A 26,261-nucleotide genomic window follows, 5' to 3' on the forward strand; every position below is an offset into this window, starting at 1 on the left:
AAGTTTGCTATAGACTGTTGCTCCAAATGTCCAGAAGGAAGCACATTTTTGTAGTCAGACATTTGTAGTATTACATGAGACTGTCAAAATGTAGAAAGAAAGTGGAGGACATTAGCCCTTTTGAAAATGAAAGCTGTACGATATGCCTTTAGAGAGTTTGGAAAGATGATCCTTGGGGCAAAACGCTTGCTAGTCTACACTGGCTGAGACAGTAGATAATAACCATTTTGCTCCAACCCTTCTCAATCCTTTGCAGAACAGACGGAGAGTACTATCCTGCAACATTTTCCCACTAAACTCTTGTGGTTGATACAGAAACACTATTGCCTTCCATATTGTAGTGGAACCTATTCTGTCCTGCTGGACACCTGAGGAAGATTGCTGTTAGAAATTCGGTTTCTGGTTGGCAGAGGTATGCACCCTTTCCAAGCAGGAACCGCAGACTTGGTCAGTGTAAGTCAAATACACTGCTCACCCTGTGGTAGCTTGGCACAGAACAGTCAGGCTTAACTTAAGACGAAAGTGTAAAGTATTTGTGCAACACTTCAAACAGCAAAACAGTGAAAACATATAACAAAAAGATACCACACCTGTTTAGAAAAATAGAGCTTAGTTTAATGAACAAAACAAAGAGCAAAACAATAATAATCCAATACGTAGAACCTGAGGTATACATTTTTAAAGAATACATTGCAAAATAGAGCTTTGAAGCAATAAGTGTTTATGTGAGTTATTTGGCCGCGCTGGGCCGGAACAAAGCCAAGAGTTCAGGCTGACAGCAATGGAGTGCAGGATAGACAAAGGGACCCAGTGTGGCCCTCTGAGCAAACGGACCTTAATCCTGGTTGCGTCGACAAAGATGTGGGGTGCAGTAAGCGATGCATCAGTGTTCTACGGGAGCAGCACTTTATACCCATTTCCAAGGGCCGAGGACTGGATTTGGTGCCACTTGGCAGGGAAAGACTCATAGATGGCAAAGTCCAGGTGCTGTAGCAGGGTGGTTGGAAGTCTTTGATGTCCCTGAGACTTCAGAACAGGAGGCAAGCAGTCCGTTGGGTCACTTTGGTTCTAGGTTGGAGAGATGCAGGCCCAGTCCTTCTCACTCTCAGGCAAGTGGCCAACAGGCAGCAGGTCAGCACAGCAAAGCAGGAGTCCAGCAGAGTGACAGTCCTTGTTACAGCACAACAGTCCTTCTTCCTGGCAGAGTATCCACAGGTCTACAAGTGTACTCAAGTGGTGGTGCCTGATGTCTGGTATTTATACTTTGGTATCCTGGTTCTGGAAGGTGGGAGAAGCTTCTAGACAGTAGATTTGAATGATGTAGGTAATCAACTTCCTCCCCTGCCCAGGGTCCAAACTGGCGGGAGTGACAATACAGGGTCGTTAGGCCTATTCTGTGGAGACGGGGCACATCCTGTTTAGGTGCAAGTGAGGCTGTGCTTAGCACCACCCCACCCCCATCAAGCCAGTTAATGACCCATGAAGGCCCATCAAGTCACACTTAAGCTCCCATTGTGTGTGGCTGCCTACAGGGAATGCACAAGGCTCAGCTGCTTAAAGTAAGAAAATGTAAACTTTCTAAAAGTGCAGGGTCTCCAGGCCTTCAGGTCTCTACGACTCCCCAATAGGACGAGCTAGACTTACCGCTTGGGACTCCACAGCTACCCACAATGGCCTCACCACTTTCCTGTCACCCCTTACTCCTATTACGAGCAACACCGACTTCACCCCGGGCCTAGACCAGGCAGCCTTTGCCAAGTGGGAGAAGGACGGCTGCAGATCCGTAGGACACTTTTTTAATGAGATGGGGCCCATGTCTTTTGCAGATTTTGACATGCCCTGATTGTCAGATTGATCCTGGCTGGGCTTGCCCACCTGGCTATAACATTCGCCATAAACCTAAATCGAATGGGAGAGGTGCAGGAGTGGGGGTGATTTTTAAAGATAGTTTGAATCTGGTTATTTTCGATGTGGATTTGGTTGCAGGTTTTGAGCTACTCTGCTTTGCTATTAAGAACGATGATGGTCAAGCCCTAACTGGGATCATCTGCTATCGTCCTCCTGGGGTTCTCAGTGTACTAAAGCAGCAACTCCTGTTGGAGACGTTTACGGACATGGCGGCTACTCACCGTCGACTGGTGATCTTGGGGGATTTAAATCTTTGGTTTAATGGGTCGCTTGACTCCGCCTATTTGAATGTTCTTCATTCCTGTGAAGGCCTGGGCCTTTTTCAGCAGGTGCCCAAGGCCACTCATACAGGAGGGCATATGCTTGATTTTAATTTTCTCAGAGGCTAATCATCTTTTGATTGGGGAAATTCTGCCAATGGACTGGACGGACCATTCGCTGATCACATTTTTTGTTAATGTTGCTACCTATAATTCTCGGGCACAAATTCTGTTCGCAACTACGTGAGTAGAGATTGGAAGTCCCTCTTGCGTATGAAGGGCAATGTCCCGATAATCAGGATGGAGGATTGTTTTTCCTCAGATTGATCCTGTGCCCCATAAAATTTGGACTGAATTTAAGGCAGAGCTGTTCCCCACTCTTCGTCTGATCTGCAATCAGTCTTTGTCTAGTGGTATGGTCCCGGCCCGGTAGAAACAAGCAGTGGTGACACCCCTGTTAAAAAAGCCCTCGCTTGACCCGGAGTGTCTTAAGAACTTTTGGCCCATCTCTCTCCTGCCTTTCCCAGCCAAAATCGTGGAGCGAGTGGTGAGCAGCACTCTGTCCAAGTTTTTGGAACAACATAACTTGCTGGAGGAGGTGCAGTTTGGCTTTCGGCCGGCCCATGGAACTGAAACGGCTCTTGTGACCGTGATGGATGAACTTCGGATGCGGGCAGACAAGGGACAGGCAGCTGTGCTGGTTTTGCTCGACCTGTCTGCCGCTTTTGACACGGTCAACCATGGGATCCTGCTGAAGAGACTGAGAGAGGTTGGGGTGAGGGGAACAGTCCTGAGGTGGTTTCGGTCATTTTAAGGGAATAGACAGCAAGCGGTATCCCTCCCCCTTTTTCAATCTACCTACTCAAACATCTCGCATGGCGTACCACAGGGCTCGGCTATCAGCCCTGTTTTATTCAATATTTATATGAAACCTCTGATTGCTGTCATCAAAAAGCATAACATTAACATCGTTAATTATGCTGATGACATGCAGTTGATTTTCTCCCTTGAGGGAGATCAATATCTACAGACGTATTTTATAATTGCCTGCGTGATACGGCCATCTGGCTGAAGGAGAACTCGCTGCAATTCAATGCAGATAAGACAGAGGTGCTCTACTATCCGAGGGACAGAATTCCCTCTGCCTTGCCATGTAACTTCTGGCCGGCCACTACCTCGTCCATTGTTCAACCTGTGAAGAAGGTCCGTAATCTCGGCATCTTGTTTGATTTAAAACTTACTCTGGAATCACAGGTCATGAAAACTGTGATCTGTTGTCTGGCTATCATCAGGTCTCTGCGGAAGATCCTTCCTCTGCTTCCATCTCATGCTCGGGCTTTGATAGTTCGTAGCACTATTCTTAGTAGACTTGATTATTGCAATGCTTTGTTTCTCGAGTCTCCTAATTTTTTGTTTGACAGGTTGCAGAGGATTCAGTCTACAGCCGCCAAATTGGCCTTGGGGTGGCCTAGAAGATCTGCCACTTCAGCGGCTATGGCAGAACTGCACTGGCTTCCGCTTAGCCAAAGAGTCCAGTTCAAGTCTCTCTGCATAGTGTTTAAAGCCTTGCATAGGGTGGGGCCTGTGTCTATGCAGAGAAAGTTTGAGTGATATGCTCCTGCCAGATGCCTTCGCTCTTCTTTGGCAAGACTTGTGATAACTCCCACAGTTAGGAAAGTCAGGGCAGGTGGTCGAACCTTTGGGTACGCTGCTGCCAAACTTTGGAATCAACTCCCTCTGGAGCTAAGACAAGTTAGTGATCTGTGTGTCTTTAGAAGGAGACTCAAAACCTGGCTGTTTCCTAAAACCTAGTCGGATGTCGGCTCTGGTTCGTCTTCCTGTTCTTTCTTATCTTGAGTCAACAGCGCCAGGATGCCTTTTTGGTGATAGTGCGCTTTATAAGTTAAATAAATAAATAAATAAATAATGCCCAATTCAGAACGATATCACTATCAGCAAATACTTCACTGGGTGAAGCAGCCCCAGGTACGTCAAGGAGCTGAGAGAAGGTTTACCCCCGATAAACGATGGTTACTATCCAAAAAGTCTCCCAAACGTCTCATCACAGAACTTTATCACACCCTACGTCCCCTGGAACCAGAGATCAAATCCGCAGGTCAGAAAAGGTGGGAAGTGGAACTAGGGCGGGCATTGACTTAGAAGGAGTGGAGCGACTTACACTACAGGGCCAGACACTATGCACAAAACATCTCCAGTTTAGAGTCTGCTACTAAGATAGCGTCATATTGGCACCTTACCCCCCATAGGCTGCACAGGAGACACCCTGCCTGCTCCCTGAGCTGTTGGAGGGGGTACGGAGCTGACAGCACTCTTCTGCATATACTGTGGGAATGTCCCATTCTCGAGCCCTATTGGTCCCAAGTCTTGGATGACATATATCTTCACTTCAACACTACAATCTTACGATTTCCAGAATACATCATCCTAGGCGTCTCAGATGGACTTACCTGTCCCCTTAAATCACGTAAAGGGAAGCAGATGGGCATTGCTCTAGGGGCAGCTTTACAGTACATACTCTCAGCGCGGGGTTCCGATAGGGCACCTTCGATACAGGGATGGCTGCACAGGCTTTGGTACGTGTTAGTCATGGAGCACTTTTCCTTTTCTCTACAGGGTGATGGGGCCTCTTTCCCAGATCTGTGGCGCCCTTTTATCGGCCTTCTATACTCTGAATTTTGCGAACTCATGTGTCCTAGGTGCATGCACCTCTTGCGACTTGCCACACTATCGGAAGACTCCACTCAATCACAAGGCCACTAGTTTGATTGTAGTTGGCTCCAGACACCTCATGGTAATGTCAGGGGTGGGGGGATCGTGGGGGGGGGGCGAGGAGGGAGGGGGTACAGGAGTGGCTAAGGGGTGGGGGTGGTTGGGTAGTTTCTTTCTGAGTGTTTTGATTACATCCTGTAGCGTTTCAGCTGTCTATGGCCCGTGTACTGGGTATCACTGCCTGATGCATTGTTTTATTCTCGTTTCTGTCGTTCAAATCAATAAAAAAGATTTAAACCTAAAATCTTAGCCAGAGCACTAGATCTTGTGTGTCGGTGTTGAAAATCAGCGGGGGCAAGATGGCGGCTGTGTGAGACGGCCGGGAAGCAGCTCGAGTAAGGAGCGGTGCAATGTAGGAACAGTGAACCTAAGAAATCCCTTATCAATGATTCTGCCGGAGTGAAATGAGTGAAACGAACTAATGACAGTCTGAGCCAAAAAAACGTGAGGCGGAGAGGATGAAACGCGGGTGTCTTGGCGAGAACTACTAAATGAAACTGACCTGCCGTCAGCCGCTGAAGCGGCTGCTACTGGACGTGGTGCGGCTGACGCGGAGGCTCAGAGGCGGTGCGGCCGTTGGACTGCAGGCGGAGCTGGAGGCAACGGAGCTCGTGGAGTCAGCCTTCAGGAGTGAAGCGGTACGGAGCTTGCTGCTAAGGCGGTGCTCTCAGCGGAAACTCAGTCCCCGCTTGGGTGCATGCAGGCAAGTTGCGAGACAAAAACATCGGGGAACAAGCCTCTCAAGCGGCAGGCAGGAGGAGAAGCCTTACGATCTGGAGGGTGCAGTGGAGCGGGAGGCGGAGGACACGGATACTGACAACGAAAGTATCCCAGGCGGTAAGGTGCTATTTGGGCCGGTGGAAAGGAGGAGGGTGATCATGGCCCCAAAGATGAATGCCAGTGCTAAAGCGGCGGCCAGGAGGAGGGCTGCAGCAGAACTAGCGGAGTCATTGTTGGACATAGAAGGGAATAAGAGGAAGAAGCAAGGCTCCCCCTCGGGCAAAAAAACGGCGCAGCAAGGTACTAGTAAAGGGAATCCGGATATGGGGGGCACCACTCCAATCTCAGACATTTTTCAAAAAATGAGGCAATCCCCGACCACATAAAAGAGGGTCCTGCTGAGCTGCTGAATACCATTGCAATTGCAGAGGGTGAAGAGCAGCAATCTGAGAACTCAGCGGTGGATCAGGTGGTCAATATAAAGGAAGCCCCAACTGAGGCATTCTTCTCTGTATCTGAAGGGGGAGAATGGTCGGAGGAGGAAGGAGAGGATAGTTTGGGTCAAGATACCAGCGATCTAGACACTGGCAGTGATGTGGAACCTAAGGAGAACAGTCCTCCGAGCACAGCAGTAAAAATGGTGGTGAGAACAAAAGTACATAGCCAGAAAAAAGAGCAACAAATTAATGCTACCCTAGACAGCCCGGATGGGGGGTCAGCACAGATGTCCCTCCTGGAGGTAATTCACCAGGAGATACTGGCGCACAGGGAAGAAGCGAGACAGGAGAGCCGTAAATCTCAGGCGGCCGTTAGAAAAATCCAAGGTGCGGTCAGAAAGCTGACTAAGGCCTGTGTGAGTCTGGGAGAGCGAGTTACCAACTTGGAAGACAGAGTGGTTTCTACAGAATCTGAATCAGCAGCCACGACCAGCAAAGTTGACACGCAAACAAAACAGCTCACCGATATTCAGTGGAAACTTGAATCATTAGAAAATAGATCGCGGCAGAACAATCTACGCATTCTTGGAATTCCCGAAGGGGCGGAGGGCACAGATATGAAACCTTTTGTTGTTAAGCTTTTTGAGTCTGCCTTCACGGATCTGAAAGACTGGGATTTTGGTAGGGAGATCCAGAGGGCACATCGTACCCCAGCCACCGTTTACAAAAATGCGAAAGAGGGAGACAAGCCCAGAGCTATTTTAATTTTTCTGGGCAACTTCATTCTGAGACAAGCAATCTCCGAGAGGGCAAGACCCGATAAAAAGAAATCAGTTGATGGTTATACCTTTTTTGTTCGCCCTGACTTCTGTCATATCACGGTGGAGAGACGCTGGAGATTACGGCAGATGATCAAACCATTTCAGGACAAGGGCATGCAGGCTTACCTGATTAACCCCGCTCAACTCAAGATAATTAAAGAGGGAAAAACATTTTACTTCTCCTCGGAGATTAAAGCAAAAGAATTCTTGATGTTGTAGATAGAGTAGAATAGCAGGTTGTTAATCCATTAACTCTAGTGGGGAATAGGGGCCTCGAAGATAAGGTTGGCACGGGGAAATATTGTTCTGCTGGATCCCAGTGAATGGATAGCGATTGATATAGAATGCGTTTGAAGGTAGATAGGTAGTAAGGTGGAGGGCAATTGAAAATGGGGGTCACAGTGTGTAAATTCTGGTGATAAAAGAGGAAAAGGCAAAATAATATTTTTCTAGTGTAATTGGGGAATGGGTTAAGTTTTAAGGGTTCTATCTCCTTACATCGAGCTGCAACCATCACGTGCACAGACCAGCGGTCTGAGCGCCTCCAGACAAGGGAGGTGGATGAGGGGGTGCTCCACCCTGGAGCATGACAGGGGGAGGGGGAGAGGGCAAAGGGAGGAGAGGGTGGGGGAGGGGAGGGAAAGGGGGTTGAAAATTTTGGAAAATAACGAGATGGAATGGAATAGGCTTTGGGCTGATATCAGCTGTTTGGTTAATAGTCAATGTAGGAAAGGTCAATACTCTAAATATGTCAGACATTAGGATTTGCACTATCAATGCAGGTGGTTTAAACGATTGGAAGAAGCGGCAGAGATTGAGTCATCTGGTTAGAATGAATAATATAGATATAGCCTGTATTCAGGAAACCCATATTCCCTGGAATAAAAGGAAAGTTCTGGAAATGTATGGGTATACCCTGCTTGGATGTTCCACTCAATCATCAATGATCAGAGGAGTGGCCATATTAGCTAAAAGCCATCTGGGCGGAGTGAAATGCATTAGAACAGATGGTTCAGGAAGATGGATATTAGCGGAAATGAATATGGGGTTCACTCTGTGTGTGATATATGGTCCTAATGAGGATGACCCAATGATTTACGATAAATTAGAAGAAGAACTGGCTAACTGGACCACCCCATTAATAGTCTGTGGCGATATGAATATTTCTGCAGACTGGCAACAGGGGAACAACTATACAGGTCGTAAACGTAAGGTTAATGCAGCAATATGCTCCCTGATTCAATCACATGGCTTGGTAGAGGTATGGGGAGAAAAGATGCCCGGTGATCGAGGCTATACATATTTCTCCCATCCAGCACAAAAGTATTCTAGGTTGGATTATTTTTTTGTTACAAAAGGGGAAATTGGTAAAGTCGATATTTGTAAATTACCAAGAACAATTTCCGATCATAATCCTCAGATACTATCATATAAGGTCCCCAATGTTCAAAGGAAAATATCTAGATGGACATTTGATAGGAAATTATTACATGATGAAAGATATTTAAAACACATTAAAAGTTGGACAAGGGAATTTTTCGAATGTAACAGATACAGTGCCTCCAGAAATGGAGTTTGGGAGTCTTTTAAAGCCGCATTGAGGGGAGAGACGATTAGCTGTGCAGCAAGATTCAGGAAAGAGGATAAAGGCAAGATTGATAAGCTTATGGTAGATCTGGCAGAAATAGAGAGACGCCATATTGAGGAAATAACATCTGGTAAAGATAGTGGGGAGACCATTAGAAATATGGCCCGGGTTAAAGGTGATGTCTTGAAAATAATCACTCAGAAAGAGATATATGAATATCAGTCACAAAGAGCAAGGAGATATGAGACTGGGGAGCAGGCGGGGAGAGCATTAGCACTCCGCATCAGGCAAGAATCGAATCGAAATAAAATAAGCAAGATTAAAAATAATGGGAGAGAATATACTGACCCGAAAGATATAATACATGTGTTCCAGGAATTTTATCAAAAACGTTATGATCAGGAGCCAGGTGTGGTACCGTTCATACGAGACCAGTTTCCTATAACACCAAGCGTGGAGGAGGGAGATAGAGCTCGATTGGAACTGGATATAACAACTGAGGAGATAAAGATTGCTCTGGATGAATTGGCACTGGGTAAGGCGGCGGGTCCTGACGGAATCCCAATTGAGGTGTACAGGGCTCTGAGTGATGAGATTCTTCCTATGTTTGAAGATCTCTTTAATGGCGTTATCTGCTCAGGTATCATTCCCGATACGTGGAAACAGACCAATATTGTGATATTTCACAAAAAGGGAAAGCCAGAGGAGAACCCGGGCTCATATCGGCCGATATCCTTAATAAACACAGATGCTAAACTTTACTCTAAAATATGGGCGAAGAGACTAGGAGGGATCGTAGGTCAACTTGTTTCACCCTGGCAGCATGGGTTTGTACCAGGGCGAGGTACTACTGAACATACAGCTAGGGCTATATCACTATTCGATGCTGTCACTGCTACAGGAGGAGACATGGCTATGATTTTATTGGATGCCGAGAAGGCGTTTGACCGTGTGGTCTGGGACTTCATGTGGGAGGTGTTGGACAAAAGGGGTTTCGGTGAAAAATGTATGAAAGGTATCAAGGCAATGTATATGGACCCAGTAGCCAGAATCACTACAATGGGGCTTCAATCGGAGGAGGTAGTGATTAGAAGAGGTACACGCCAGGGTTGTCCGTGTTCACCTATACTTTTTTCATTATATATTGACCCGTTAATTCGGAAGATTCTAGCTTCAGATAGAATATCCCATGTTATTTCTCACGGGCATACCACTAAGCTTTTGGCATATGCGGACGATCTGGCAATTGTTACAGATAGTCCGAATATGGCACTACAGGAACTAAATAATTTGGCACGGCAGTTTGGGACCTATTCAGGATATAAGCTTAATACTGAAAAAACTATAATAATCTGTACAAAGAATATTCAGAAAAGGGATCAAAGATATGTTGACTCTGCAGTCTATTTAGGAGTAAAAATCAATGCCGATGTGGGTAAAATCATTCAGGAAAACTACTTGCCGTTACTTGCATCAATGGATAAGGATTTGAGAAGAATTGATGTATTACATCTAACTTTGATCGGCCGAGTGAACGTTCTTAAAATGACAATGTTCCCAAAATTATTATATCTATTCCGTGCTATTCCTTTATTAATTAATGAAGGGCTGATGAAGAAAATGGAAGCAGTGTTTTCACAGTTCCTATGGCAATATGGCAAAGTGAGAAGATCGTTAGCTAGACTCTCAATATCATTAGAGGGAGGAGGGTTATCTGCTCCTAACATAAGACTGTATCATTGGGTCTGCTTATTGTTGCATATGAAACATTTATTGTGTTATGATACCCCCGTACTGTCGCCTGGTATTCTTAGAATGCCCACAATATATGAATTAATAATTGGCGAAAGAGCTATGGGGATTTTAACTCGTGAAATTAACGTGCGGTATTATAAGAGGAGTAAAAGCAAAGTGATGTTAAGTGTTTGGGATGTATGGAAGTTGATGCTGAAATTTTTTAAGATTCCTAAGATCAATGGCACTATAGATCTTTGGAACTCAAGCCCATTCCTACATCTTGGACAGAACAGGAACAGCGCCCTCTGGAAGAGTCTGGGTATCCGGTGTTTGGGTGACGTTATGTGTAAGGATGACTTGCTAGGGTTTGAGGTCCTGCAACAAAGATATGGGGTTCCTATGAACCACTGGATGTTGTATAAACAGCTAGAACAAACAGTTAATTCTTTAAGACCTAGGATCTCTATCCAGGAGCTAAACCCGATTCTCCAATATATAAGGAATGGAGGCAGAAAGATCAAAATTGGATATGCTCATCTCTTACAGGGCTTAGAGGAGGATGTTGTACAAACAGAAAATGCTTGGGCTCTTAGAATAGGTGATCCAAATGTAGACCTGGACTATGCCCTGGCACTAAATAAGAAAGTATTAAGAGCATCCAACTTAAAAGCACAACATTACAAGACGATCTTTAATCTCTATTATACCCCCGCGAAGTTGTTTCAATGGGGTAAAAGGGATACTGATAGATGTCCAAGATGTAACCAAGGTCCGGCAGATCTATCTCATATGTTCTATGCTTGTCAAAATCTTAAACCTGTTTTAACTGAAATGGAGAAATTCTTATCGGGGCTGCTAGAGTGCCAAATCACTCTATCCCCAACCACTATTCTAATTGGCAGGGATGAAAATCTTAAAGTCACACATGAAGCCGAAGCTTTTATCTTTCTGTGTGTTGCGGTGTTAAGAATTCTTATAGCGGCGGCTTGGAAAGATCCGGTAGCCCCCTCATTTCAGATGTGGTTATCGAGACTGCTTGGCATTCATAACATTGAGGAGTGTCTATATAATTTTAAGGGCAAAAGGAAGAAAGAGTATGGTAAAAAAATGTGGGCACCACTCAGTAACTGGAGGAAAACAAGATGTTGAAAGTGAAATGTCTTCGTCCTGCATGTAATGCATGTAATGCACGTAATAATCCCAAATGCTTTTTCCCTTAAGTTGATCAACCTAAGCCGGATAAGAAGTATTTATCTCTGTATAGGTGTTTTTTTTTTTTTTTTTTTTTGTATAATTTATATGTCTGCATATTGTTATGATATTTTTTTATTCAGCTGATATCCTATTTGTATTTATGATTTTGGTCTGTTTTATGGTATTCTGATCCATCTCAATAAAAAAAAAAATAATAAAAAAAAAAAAAGATCTTGTGTGTCTGCGTTTTGAGTACAAATTATGACACGCAACTGTGTGAAATTCCCCAGCAATCAGAAAGCTAAAAGGATGGTTTCATTAGTATCTCTACGTAGCTTGCCAGGATTTGTATTTAGCAAGCACATTCAGAAACTGCCAAATATATTCAATTTTCTTGTTATTGTTCGCCACTGTATAGGGCATCTGTTTTGGTGAATGAGGACTACTCCACCTCACTGTATTTGGGCTTGCCGGTCTACTTGATCTCTACTTGATCTCAAGGTTAATGCAGAAGCAAATTAGACCAGCGAGATCTATTTACCGCTTGAAGTCAGGTGATCATATTTTACTGGTACTTGGCCAGCTCCATTGGCTGCCAGAGGTGAAATAGATTTTCGTTAAACCCCTTTTGTTTCCCCCGCCATGTCTGTTTAATACAGACGACCAGCTGTACTGATAAAATTGCTCCCAGACACCAGGCAACTTGGTTTCTTTGCACCTCAAGAGTGAAGACAAGGAGAGCTCCCAGATTCCAGTAGGTTGAACATTAAGATGACCATTAAGATACTATTTATACTTTTGGAAAATGTGTTATGAGCGAGCCCTTCGTGTTGTAATATGCACAATCGTGTACAAAGCCTACAATACATTTATTATCTAACACTAATACTACTGTGACCTACACCTTTGATTCCAGGTCTCACTCCCTAGTTTTCCCTAGTTTCATACCTGGTTTGTTTACTCTATGGACTCTAGATGTCTTGCCTTCTTAACTTGGTTCTTGCCTAAATGTGCAGATTGAGAGCCTACTGCGACATTCTGTTTGTATGACAGTATACAATATTTCCACAATAGGGTAAGGGAAAAAGGACAGGGGCTTGAGGAAAAGGAAGGGGAAGGTGGTTTTCTCTCTGCCCCAGACTTTGTGCCAATAATCGTGGCCATCTGGAAAAGTGAGCGGCCTGAGAGCATCTAAAATTGAATGAAATGAGTATACACTAGTAATCACATGTTGATTGTAAATTGTTTGAGATCAACATAAATATCAAATTCTTACCAATAGTTTGCCAAAAGAGATTTTTATTAATTTTCTTTTCGCTCTGTCTCGTTTTGTTTCTGATAAACCCGTTCTATGTTATGTTTCATTATTTTCAGTTTCTGAAGCACAGCATACACCATTGTTGTATTAATTGCTTTCGGTACAGCTGATCAAAAGAGAGCTGTTCCTAGCTGTTTAGACTGGTAATCAAAATGTTGTGGGTTGTTTCTTTGCTAGGAGATGATACATCCAGTGACAGTTCTTTGTTCATAACAAACTCCTTTGGCATCCATTTCTGGAAAATGATTGATTCGTTATCTTAGTTATGCATCTCAAGGCAAAGGTGAGGGTGTGCTAACAGAAAGAGCCATCATGTTTTACGGTTCAGGATTTGTATTTAGCTAATGTCATAGCGATACTTTTAAGTACAACTCCTTGATATTTGAACACATCTTAATGCAGTAAGCCAGAGTTTTTTGTATTAAGTTACACAGATTGTCAGCAGCTATACTGATAAAGGCCCTTTAATTGACAAGAAAACAGAAAGCAGATAGGATTACTACTAAATGTTAGTTAATGAGGAGATGAGTCACAAATGGTGGGATTTGCATGCAGCAGTTGGCAACAGTGATTAGTGTCCCTGGTTATGTCCATCACGTGCTAGAAATGTTACATTAAAGTTTAGAGTTGCATAGAAGGTGATGGCACGTGGCCTGTAAAGTACATGATAGAACCTAATGCTTTTGATCATCCACCTCTTTGCTAAGTCTGGCTGGTGGATGCTTTTTTCCTGCCCTAGTCATCACCCGAAGACTATTGTACATTCTAAGTCGAGATGGTTGAGAAGTGACAGTCATTTATAAATGTTGCAGAGACTGACGTGTGCCATTTGCAGTTCGTGACATTAGCATTCTCTTTTGTCTGATTGGTCGCTTGCCTCCTGATACTCTTGCATGTGTTAACAAGGAATCAGTGATTTGCAGAAGTTGATGCTCTACTAAGCATGTCAAAGTCAGCCTCGCTGAATATACTGCAAGACAAATGCCTACACTTTGTTAGTTTCCATCTTGGAAGAATCTCTGTATTAAAAGTTGCAAAGTAATTACATAACGCCCATAACCTTTTTGAAAGACGGTTTCACGTGTTTGGTGGACACAAACTGTCAATACCCTATAACCATAACAGTTCAGAATGCTGGTTCATTTTGTAATATCTTGCCATATTCTTTAAAAAATGTTTTTGGCAGTTTTTAATGTTTATTAGCAAGGCTGAATCTATCACTCTGTTTTGTAGGCTTTCATTTACGTTTTCCGTGTTCATCTTTTTCTTATTTGTGTTCTATTTCAAAACTGCAGGAGCAAAGTGAGTGAACTTACAACAGAAATGAATAAACTGAAGAAGGAAATTGATTTGTACAATCAAGAAAATTCTGTTTATCTGTCCTATGAGAAGAGGTAAGCAATAGGCCTGGGTGAAATTGTAATTACGCCAGAGTAATTGGAGTAATTTCAGTAATTACGCATTGCTCTATTATGCTAGAGAGAATTACGCCAGTTAGCCCACCCCTACTAAGCATTTAATAGAATATGGTATATTCTGTCACACTAGACTGTCAATGTATTCTCTGTCACATTTGCAGGTAGGGAATGTATGTGTTATTTAAATCTGTTTCTTAAACAACATGTATTTACTTATATTTATGTTTGTTTTTGTCACACACGGAAGCTATACCAGTGTTTGGAGGGAGTAGGGTGTCCACATCTGCCTTTTCTCTTTTTTATGTTTTAAGGAAAATATGTTCGTTTGGCAATGTTGTGTCACAGAAATACCCCTCCCCCCCTCCCCCCCAGGGAAAATAGAGCCTAAGCCTACCCCTCAATGATGCTGATTTTCCCCCTCTTTTCGAGTGAAATGATCAGCCCATCCCATCACCAGCATGTTTTTCTGCCTGGAAAATCAAGCAGGTGGAACTGGGAGTCCCTGTATGCTTGCAAAATCATTTGTGAAAAAAAACTGTCTATTACCACTTCCAAGCATATGTTTCTAAATGAGGGGAAAAAGTGCCAGTGTATACTGTGAAAGAGATATAGACAGAAGATGCGCACACAGCCACTTAGTTCACCATGATTTTGATTTATAGAAGTAATATGAAATGGTGATTAGGATGACGTTATCCAAACAATACTAATATATAGTCGTGCATCAATAACAAAACTACTTGTTACAGCAGGTTAAAACCAGTTACTGTATCCACACCTATACGTGTTTGTGAATTTCACAATATAAAAGGAACATCCTTCCATGTAATGGGACTGAAGCAGGTGACTAAACAGTTCAAAAACTTGGAAGACCAGGTTTAGAACTCCAGAAGTATGCGGCTCTGGCTTTCCCAGACTGCACCCCTACCTCACCCAGCCCGCCTCTTTGACTCAATTGCTTTTTATGTGCCCTGGTGTACGGATTTATGATTAGGCAGTGGTGAAATGGTGAAATATAAGGTATAGTATTGTAGTGTAGCATTTATACTTAAAGGACTAAGAGTGCAGCACCTTTATTGTTACAGCCAAAAGGCATGCAATAAAAAAACGCATTCAAATATATAAAGTGCAAATATTGTTAACAGTTGTCACGATGCAAATGTATAAACTCCATTCAATATTGCATTCAAAGCCATTGTAGGAAGATACAGTTTGCACCCTGCAGGAGCCCAGTAATCCTGCTCATCTCAGCTGCCATCTTGTTACTTTCCATGCTGACTAATGTATACTGCTACTGCAAGGTATATTTCCCTCCAATCCATCCTGTAGCAAAGTTTGAGGGCTTACTTGCAGCGCTGTGTGTTATATTTGAAAAATAAGGGACGTCAAAAGTACCTTCTGTGCTGCAAGGTATTGGTACATAAGAGCATGAAATGAGCTATTGTCCCTGAACCTCCCAATTACAGTGTCTGGAATGTTGTTCGCAGACTTCTCCCATTTTTTTATGAACCACAATACCTGCAAAGACCAAAGTCTGAATTTTATGTAAAGAGATAGGTTTTTTTTGTGCAGGAACGGAAAATCGATGTAAGTCTCAAAACCAGGCTCTAGTTTATGATTTAAATAAGTAGTGTAAAGAGTTTTTTTTCCCAACTGTATCATCTACCTTTACATAGCCTCAAAATAGTTTTTTTACCATTAGTAGAACATAGGAGAAGACATCCTTATTCATCTGCTCGTGTTTCAGCCATTGATGTTTACCCCCAGTTGTGGTAAAAGTGTTTTTAGTTGGCTCAAACCATTGTGGGGAGGCATATTGCCTGCTTCTTTGTAAGTCCTGCAAGCCTTTCCAAAACACTGTGAGAGTAGGGTTGGTCCACACACAAATCCAATAACGAACTGGGATAAAGGTTATGTGATCTGCTAATTTATCCATGCCCAGTTCTGATCTCATTGTTGCCAATGGCTTTCCTGGGCCTATGCGAAGTATTCGTCGCAAATCTGAATTCTCACTAGTTTGTAAGGCCGACATCTTCTTGATGCCCCATATTTCTGCACCATACATGCTTGCTGCCAATGCTTTTGAATTATAGGTGGTTAATGCCAGCTTAACTAAAGGATTGCAAGTTTTATTTAGAAATCCTAGGACTGCACCTCCTTGTTGACCCAGGGTCACTTTGCCTTTTGCTAGTTGTTCCACCCAGTTAAGGTGGTCATCAAGACGAATACCATGTACTCATAAAAACATTCTCTTTCAAGAGGTTTCTCATATATTTTAAAAGTGGAGGTGAGCTTTACTTTAGGGTCAAAAAACATTTCCTTGTTTTTTTCCATATTGATGGTTAAGTTTCTTATTACAACAAAAGTGCTTGAAGACTGAGAATAAACGATGCATTGAGTTTTCTGTGTGTGCTAGGATTACCAGATTATCTGCGAAAAGTAGCATTGGTATTCAATTGTTCTCTATCTTTGGCACATCGAGATTAAAATTGATGAGGGATTTACATATCCATTTTATATAAATGTTGAATAATGCCGGAACGAAAACGCATCCTTGTCTTATTCCAGTGTGTGAGAGAGCTGTAGTTATTGTGGTGATTACAAAGCAAGAGGTATTGTGAAAAGGTGAAACCAGGGTGTCCAGTGTCAAATTTAGTAGACCTGAAACTGATTTGATAGCTAGCTATAGGGGTGGCTTTTAATGCACAGAGCTTACAGAAAATACTTGAAGAAGCCCCGGGAGCAACCTTGTGCATTATACTAATAGGTTCTTGCCTCTGAAGCGCTGTACAGGCAGATTTGGCATTTAATGGCTGAGCATAACAGCAAACGTCCATGATCCATGTAACTCTTTAACTTGCAATGCAAGAAACATTCCATTGAGGCATGGCCCCGTTTTGCCTAATACAAAACATTTATATGTAACAAAATATTGCTAACAATATTTTTTTATATTTTGAGATAAAAACAGAGAGCCCTAAGAACATCTACATTTTGAAGAGTTCTATGTTTATTTGTTGAAAAGATTTTAGGAAAAATGGCAGAAAACCTTGTGTTAAATATCAGCCGTCTCTTACTTCTTGAAATCAATATAGGACTCCTCATCTAAGATAGCCTGTGATGCTTAACTTTAATGCTGTTGTTACAGCCAGCTCAAAAACACATTTCCTTGTCACTGGTTTAGTACTTTTGTATCAGATGTATTCAGAAGCCTTGTAAATAAACATATTTAGAACCATATTAATGTGTACTCAAGTAAAGAAACTAAGTGAGAATATTAAGGATGTGGCCACTTTCTTTAAGCAGAAGGTCCTCCTAGGAGGGAAGGGACCAATGATGGCCCATTATTGGTCCCTCAGTCAGAAATGTGTGTGCAGTGAGCGTTGTCCTAGTTCTTCAGGGATCTGAACTAAAAGAATATATGAAAAATATAAAGAAAGAACGTATCATGAGCAAAACCAATGTGTTTGACTAAGAGCACATTGTGGAACTTGGTGTGCTTGCTGATATTTCTTACATCTGTGACTAATTCAAAACTTTTCTGCACCCACCAAAAAATGACAAAGAAATCCTGCCCCATTGATTCAAAATGTTAGCATTCTGCTTCAGCCCTAGTCCGATTCTGCTCCCACCAGAGGCTTTTTTGTCACCCTCAACATCTTTATTGTGATTATCCACGTATTACATCAGCACCTTGCCGAACATCGTCTCCCCACAAGTACCCGCTTTCAAGACTTTGTTCAGCTGAAAATTGCAGTGTCGGCATATAGACAGTCCTTTGAAAAGGTTTAGGGTAAAATGTGCTTCATATAGAATAAATAAGCGTTAAAGGACCCTGATGACAGTTGGAAACTTTCTATGTTAAACCATTAGGGGGAGGGGATTATTACTTTGTGACTGATCATATTCTATCCCTAATTTGAGACTCTATATGCCTTTTATATTCGTCTCTCTCCTTTAGGTGCTTTCCCTGTTCTCCTTTGGGGGGGTCTGGATCCAAGCATGGAGACACACCGTTGGGTGTGACCAGGCGCTCTACAAATGGAATTATTATTAATATTTTATTATTATTATGAACACTACATTCTCATTGTTTGACACTTTTTTCTGGACAGTGCATTGCAAGTTGTGCATGGTGTTTCTTTTCTCACGCATCAACTTTTGCAGCGTTAAGCAGTGTACTTGGCCTATCTACCTAATGGTAATGTAAGGTTTCCTTGAAGAGTACTGTACACCTCTGTTAGTGAATAGTTTTTTACATGATGAGTAAGTTTGAGATTGTACCTAGAGAGATGTTTACCTGTGCACACCCTAATCAATACTAAGTACACTTAGCTTAATACTGTTCAACAAAGCGTGCGTGCTGTTTGGTGGAAAGGCAGCCAGCCTAATTCAGTGAACAACAGCTAGTGTGAAAACCACTAGTATACCAAACGCACTGCTGGAATCATTTAAAAGTATAACAATGAAATCACATGAAACTGAGCATGTTAATCATAAGTTGACCAATAAAGAATTAAAATTTGAGACATAAATAAATCAGCTTCTGTATTCATTTACATTTTCATGAATTACACAGACAAAAATCATTATTATGAGCTGCAGAACTTTTTCCTGTCCCGCAGGACAAATTATTTACACTGTTGCTATTAACAAAACAATGTGAACATTGCTGTGAATGTTGCAAAGACTGGTAAATATAGATTCATTTTTTAGTTACACAACCAAAAACCAAATGTTGTTGATGCCCAATGCATTTCGGGTAGATCCCTTCCTCCGGGGCACTGTAAGAAATAACAAACGAAAACTAAGAAAAACAACTATGAACATATTATCAGAAATTCGTAAATACATACTCATGCGTAAAATTCAGAAATGTTACTTCAATATCCAAGAGTTGTAGCAACTGTGTTCAGCAGAAAAAACCTTATGTGTCAACTCGAGGTCAAGACGAAAAGAAACAGTAAGCAAAGCAACCACCAAGAGCATCTGCATGCATAAAAGTGCTCCGAAACTGTGCGCCTATGTTCAACTAAATTCTAACAAATGACGTGATGACATCTCCACAATCAACATATCCTGATCTTATTGAACTCACTGCGTGTAATCAGTTGTGTTAAACTCGTCTGTACTGGAAGCCTTAAGGAGTGTATAAGTCGCCTCGCGCTAGATGAATATAAAAAAGAGAAATATAAATGGGGCTGAGGTGACTAAACAAGTGTCGGCGTCTGATGTCATCCCATTTGAAACCTTAACATTAACACTTACTGTAATATGTAATGCGGAAAGAATCTTCTCTCTTGAGTAATCACTGGAACAACTCTCCCAGGGTACTGCGTTAAACCAAAATCTACAACGGGTCGAGAAAACACAACTCACCTCAGTATCATGACTATCTGTGAATGCTAGAACCTATGGTAAGTCGAATTGAGACCCTTAAAAAACTGAATAATAGGAAAACTCACCTAATGTAGCTGTACTCAACAAGTGGGAAACCCAGAGATTATAGAAATTGTTTCGCTCAATGGACTTGAGTGCTGGTGTCTTTAAAGGCGCTGCACTGGGTATGGATCTGCAACAAGGCAAGAGACCCAATCTGATCATAAACTCATAACTCACGATTATGACTCTAATCTAAAAAGAGCATCAATAGAAAATTTAGCGTTGCTGCACGAAAAAAAAAACTCACAGTGAGTAGCTGCTCTCGGTTAGTCTGGGGCTCCGTTATAGCTCAAATAAGTGTGTCCACATCCAAAAGACTCAATCTGTAATGTAATGCAAAAGTGCCTTAAGTATATGTCCCTCGCCGTCGAGAGTACCTCCTAGATTTACTATGGCGCAAAGAGGATGTTTGTAAGCTTACCGTCTCGAGAGGAACTGTCCCGTGAAGCCGCAACGTCGCTGCTCCAAGGCGCACATCGAACTCGACTGTAAGCCCATTGGCTTAAGGAAAAACAGCGCGGCGCGGCTGTCATGAACATGAAAATAGGACTGCCTAAATCCGCCATATTTGAGTGGTGCGTAAAAGACTACTGTGCTGATAGACTACTAGCGTCTCCATTCTATAACCTGGCTAATTACTATCTCATAGCTGAAGTGAATGTGGAGGTTATGTACGACCTCACTATTGTGCATCTTAGACATGTTGGCGATGAAACCTTTAATGCACGAATGATTCACTGAAAAAATCGGAATTGTGAATCAAACAATAATGAATGTAACCAGCTTGCTGAAACCATGCGGTTAATGTATTGATACAAGAATGGAAAACTAACAACATCTCACGAAGTACCAGACTTGTTCTCTACTGATGCCTGTGTAGATAGTACAATAATGAGTGTAGCTCATACATAAGGATGTGCAACGTTAGATGTGACACCACAGGAGGAATACCAATAATCGTGCTCAGAAAAGTGACACAGCTGAGCAAAAGAGTATTCCAAAAATAAAAACAAGTGTGATAGTATTGAAACCGGGATAGTCAAACCAATAAATACTGTGAGAACGTGCTCGTATAGAAAAGTGGATAACTGTTGTATCTATGGGTGCTGTGAGAACGTTCTAATCTTGGAAAAGTGAAATAGGTGAATGATTGTTTTGACCAAGCGATCGGCACATTTACAAAAATACTGGATCAAAAGTATCACAGAAAACATTGTAGTTCAATCCTGTCATTGAGCCCTCCCGGGACCAGCGTTTGCATATACTTAAACCACCATGCTTCTCTTTGTGCTAGTGATGTCGTGTAATTCTGATCTGGTCGTAAGGTTAATGATTCTAGAATAGTGAATCTCATTTGTGCATTGGTGTGTTGATGGTCTAACCAATGGGAAGAAAAATAGGATTTAGTTGATTTGGTCCGAAACGTGCTTTTGTGTTCTGTGATTCGTATTTTCAGTTTTCTGGAGGTTTTGCCAACATAAAGTAGTCCGCAGGGACATTTTATCATGTAGATTACATTCATTGAATTACAATCCCCGTTATACCTCAATGAGATCGCTTTACCCGAATGTGGATGATGTAAAGTGTTTCCAGTTATCACATTATTGCAGTGCACGCAGTTAAAACACTTACGCATTCCCTGAAATTGTTGTTTAGTTTCCATTTTCGCTGCCAAAATTTCTTTGATATTTTTACTGCGAGTGTACGCAAATAATGGTTCTTCATCAAATAAAACAAGTTTGAGATTGCCCATATTCTTCTACTTCTTCATGATTATTTACCAGAGTTGTGTCTTCTCATGTGTGCACAGAAGCCTTAAACATTTTCACTCACTGGTTATAATGCCTCCCCAATAAACATACACATACAACCATATGGATACTGGCCACAGAGGTCACAAAGCAACCTCCTCTCACACTCTTATATCAAAAAGTTTTTTAGGCCTGTGTCCTGAGCTTACAAGCTTTGGCAGTAAAGTTAATGAAAAGTAGGTAAAATTCTATATTTCCTAGATGGATTGAGATGCTGCTGCCTCATCCATCAAACATATTTAATTAAATACAGTTTGCAGAATCACCCAATGAATGTTAATCCTTGCCTTTACAATACACTACTGTGCAAATGTCATCTCTCAGGCACATTTATCCTCATAAATGACTTACTAATGAGTCACATTCTCGCTTCAGCCTCACCATCTCAGCATGAGTACTACTTCAGTATTGGTTCTTAACAGCTGGAAACCTGTGAAGAGAGCTTGACTGTCTAGAAACATCAATTCAGAAAGATGGGCCAGCAAGGGATTTTATTTGAGTTATGAGTGTCAGCTAAGTAGGGACTTTAAATTAATTGAGAACCCACACTACTATAAGTTTAGTGGCTGAGAATAACAAGAATATTTAAGGACAAGTGAATAATGTTACCACACTAACAAAATCAATAAATACAATAACCAGGTTTTTTGTCAAAAGGTTAATTTTTTTCTTAAAAACAAAGAAATTTTGATAATATAACAGGGTACAGAAAAAAATGCATTTCAGATATACAAGGGGTCTCTCATACACTCCTATAATAAATCAGAACGTATGTCTAAACTGCTGAAACAAAGTGATAATACAATGACTTCAAATCCAAAAATAAATGAAAGTCAATCGTGGTTGATGAATAACGTGCAGAATTAGACACACTACTTATAGTAGTGTGGGTTCTCAATTAATTTAAAGTCCCTACTTAGCTGACACTCATAACTCAAATAAAATCCCTTGCTGGCCCATCTTAGTATAGTGCACACTGCTTAATTTCAAGTGTTTGCAGAAAAAGCTCTTTAATATCTGGTATTTTGAATTGTTCTCAGATACCTACCAGTTAACCTTTATTCTATTTAGAATGATGCATCTTTGATATTTCATGTTATCTCACTATCTGCCTTCTCTGTCTAGGGCTGAATCGCTTGCTATTGAAATAAAAGAACATCAAGGCCAACTGGCTGATTACAATATGGTATGTTTTTAAAACTTTAATGTTTCTGGATTTCTTTTAGAGATATGCAATAAATTAATTCTAATGGTGCCTGTGCGGTTTTGATTTTAATTTGGAAGAGGAGAAGTGTGGCTCACCGATTACAGCGGCAGACCCTGAGGCAGAGGTCTGGCCCGGGACCAGGGTTCAATTCCCGACGCGGCAGGGTCTTGGGCTCAATGTCCACGGACTCGATAACTCTCGCCTAGGTGCCTACTCTAATCATGGGTCCCACTCTGCAACTCTGGGCAATAGCTTGCTTAATCTCTACAACGGCCCCGAAAGCACTAGGATGCCTGGCCTCACCTTGGAGGTGCCCAGTAAGGGACATCTCACAGGGAAAGCCAGGAAGGGTTCCAAAGCGGTATACAGCGCCAAGATGCCTGTCAGGTGATAGTGCGCTTTACAAGTATACACATTACACATTACATTACATTTGCTAAAGAAGTCCACATAACTGTAATGTTTTGATTTTTGTTTTTGTATGTTGCTCTACATTCAAGGTTCCAGACTCTTATTGCAGTCTTTGTATAGTATATTGAGAAAGGACGTGCCAAATGGGTCCCCCAAGCATTGCTCGGATGATGAACAGTAAAGATGCAGTTTTAAGTTTACTACCCCCCGGCATAGGTTCCTCAACAAGTGAAAACACAGGGGAATTCTTGCTCTGATGCCCGTACTGTCCGATGCGGAGTCCATCAGGGCAAAATACTGTCCTCCTTCATTGTTCTATTTGTACACGAAGCCACTGAGAGTCGTGAGGAAAGAGATAGTTGTGTCTGTTTCGCCAATTTTCAAATTACACTAAAATATGTGCATATGCATATCACCTCCTTTGACAGCATCCTCTCTTTCAAGCACTGCGGGTTGAGTGCTTAGTCCTCCCTTGCAGCAGCCTTCATTTGTGCAGCCATTCAGCAACTTAAAAGAAAGAAAATTAAAAAATGCAGGCTCTTTCACCTGCTGATACTGAGCTGTAAAAGGGCTAAATGGCATTGCTGTAAAACGATTGAGGGCTCTTGGTTGGCAGAGCATGACAGAAGCTGGCATGGATCGCGCCTGCTGATCTCAGCTATCAACAGCCTCTTTAAATAGCCTGCAAGAAACTCAAAAAAATGATAAAACAAAGATGAATTATTTTGCCTCTTGATGCTAGTATGTGGACACAAAGGTAAATGGGCTACATGTCACCTGGTTCACTGCCTGATTGCCCACGAACCAAAAGGGGGTCTTGTAGGATGACTGAACATGTGAAGGACAATGGCATTAAAGTCACAGCGTGAAGAGGGCTGGACCATTGCACACTCACGTATGCTGTACTGGGGGCTTATCCTATATGCATGGCCACTGGAATTATGCGATTCTGTGGCCACTGCGTTTTCTACATATTTATAAACTTGCTGCATTTGCCACAAAATCCATCGTCTTTCGCATAACCTGCAGATTTTAACAAAAAAATATTTGTTTTGAGCAAAAATGGTTTAAAAGTTAATAAAAAATGTTGTGGCATATTTTCGAGCGCAGTGGACAGCCCTTCACAAAGATTAACGGGCCATCTTCCAGGTGCTTATATCTGTATTTGGTTGTTCGACTGATTCTAATGAGGTGAAATCATTCCCCAGACAGTATTACCATGTGTAAAAATGATAAACTAATGAAGTAATACTATGTACAAATGTTCTGCATTATGCCACATAACTCGGTATGCTTCTTGTGGATGATTTGGTGTGCCCCTGCTGCATAATTCTGGTTAAACAGAGCCGTGGCTGACTGAGGCTGATCCTTTCTATGTACGTAATAATATAGTGTGTTACTTTATATATTTTTTACTGATAAAATAGGCCCAACTATTAAAATGTCCCTACGCCTCATTAACTTGCACGGGTTCAAAAGTATGACATCTGCCTGTATTGCTGCACCTTGTCCCAAAACTTTAGATATTAATTTTGATTGAGAGTTAAAATCTTGATATTTGCCATTTTTTCTGCAGCACATTAACAGTTCCTCTAATACTTTATCATTCTAGTTGGTGGATAAGCTGAACACTAATACAGACATGGAGGAAGTCATGAATGATTACAACATGGTAAGCACTTATTTCTCTATCTTAACATGTGTGCATTAACTTATGTTAATGTTTGCATGGGGAGGCACAATTCATTTTTGCAGTGTTTACCCGGGGGGAAGGGATATGTTATTGATTTGTTTACTGTTTTATGTTGGCTGCGATGGCGTCGGAACACCGGCCTTACAACTGGACATAGAGGATGAGTAATGGGGCGATTCAAGTTTTTTTAACATGGAATGTGAGGGGGCTTAACTTGTTGTGGGTGGGAGCCTTGCTGCAGTCCACGTGAGAGGCGCAGATTGTAATGCTAACCAAGCCTGGAAGAGACGCCCGTGACCCTGGTTCATACAGACCTCTGTTAATGCTGGGCTTCAACGCCAAACTAATTGCTAAAGTCCAGGCGGTCCGACTGGGCACGGTGGTGACTCACCTGGTGCATGAGGACCAATGTGGGTTCATGCACGGAAGGGGAACACATATGAACATACGGCGCCTACCACATGTCTTACACTCCGTCGCCAACAGTGAAATCCATGCACCAGTCGTTGCCATAGATATTGAGAAAGCATTCAACACACTGCACTGCGAATATCAATGGGAAGTCCTGAGAAGAATGGGGCTCGGCGCAGAAATTATAACCTGGGTAAGACTTCTCTACCACCAGACACAACGGTGTGTGCGAAATGACGGCCTAGTATCAGAAGCACTGAAAATTGAGCAGGGTATACTGTAGGGGTGCCCTCTGTCTCCGCTCCTGTTCGCTTTGGCGATGAAACCATTGGCAATCTGCCTGAGAAGAGACATGGCTCAATGGGGTATTGACGTGGATGATCACACTCATGTACTTTTGCTATACGCGGATGATGCCCTTCTGTACATTCGCCAGCCAGAAGGGGCAATCCCAGTATTATTAGAGGTGCTGGCCTCCTTCGGTTCAGCGTCAGGCTTACATGTTAATCACTGGAAGTCTGTTATTTTCCCACTGGTGGCACTTGCACGAGAGGGCACGCTTGGACCTCCCTGAGGTCCACTTCCGCTATCTAGGTATACAAGTGGCGCACCGACCGGAAGCCCAATACGCATTAAACTTGGGGAGGGTCATGACCGGCCTGAAGGAATCGATTAGATTCTGGAATAAACTCCCCCTCAATAATTTGTAGGGTGGCCGTAGCGAGGATGGTAATGCTTCACCGCTATTTATATATACACTGTAGAATCCTTATGCAGTATCCTGAAGTGCACATTTGACACCCTCAATAGCCTCCTACTCTCTCAGGTATGGGCTGGGAGACACTAGAGAGTTAAACCTATGATCCTCAAGCTGGACACAGACAAGGAGGGACTGGGTGTCCCGGACTTCTAGCAGGATTGGTACAATATGCGGCACAATGGTGCATAGAGGACTGCACAGTCGAAAAATAATAATTGGGGGACTGGAGCAGTGAGATGCGATCGCCTTAATACCTTATGATGGGATCGCAGATACCCAGGGACTACCCACACATAATATGGGAGGTGGTAGAGGCGTGGGAACAGGCAGTCATG

The 26,261-nt window shown here is 42.4% G+C and overlaps 1 protein-coding gene across 1 annotated transcript in view; it reads left to right on the top strand.

The window, feature by feature from the left end:
- The window catches only part of IFT74 (intraflagellar transport 74), a 452,022-nt gene that overhangs the window by 69,082 nt on the left and 356,679 nt on the right, over nucleotides 1-26,261 (top strand). Inside the window, exons 5-7 of the mRNA XM_078676711.1 lie at nucleotides 14,069-14,167; nucleotides 22,570-22,630; nucleotides 24,675-24,734. Of these exons, the coding sequence (XP_078532837.1) occupies nucleotides 14,069-14,167; nucleotides 22,570-22,630; nucleotides 24,675-24,734 (220 nt within the window). The remainder of the gene's footprint in view (nucleotides 1-14,068; nucleotides 14,168-22,569; nucleotides 22,631-24,674; nucleotides 24,735-26,261) is intronic.

The sequence above is a fragment of the Lissotriton helveticus genome, chromosome 2_1 (assembly GCF_964261635.1).
Source record: "Lissotriton helveticus chromosome 2_1, aLisHel1.1, whole genome shotgun sequence".
Lineage (NCBI taxonomy): Eukaryota > Metazoa > Chordata > Amphibia > Caudata > Salamandridae > Lissotriton > Lissotriton helveticus.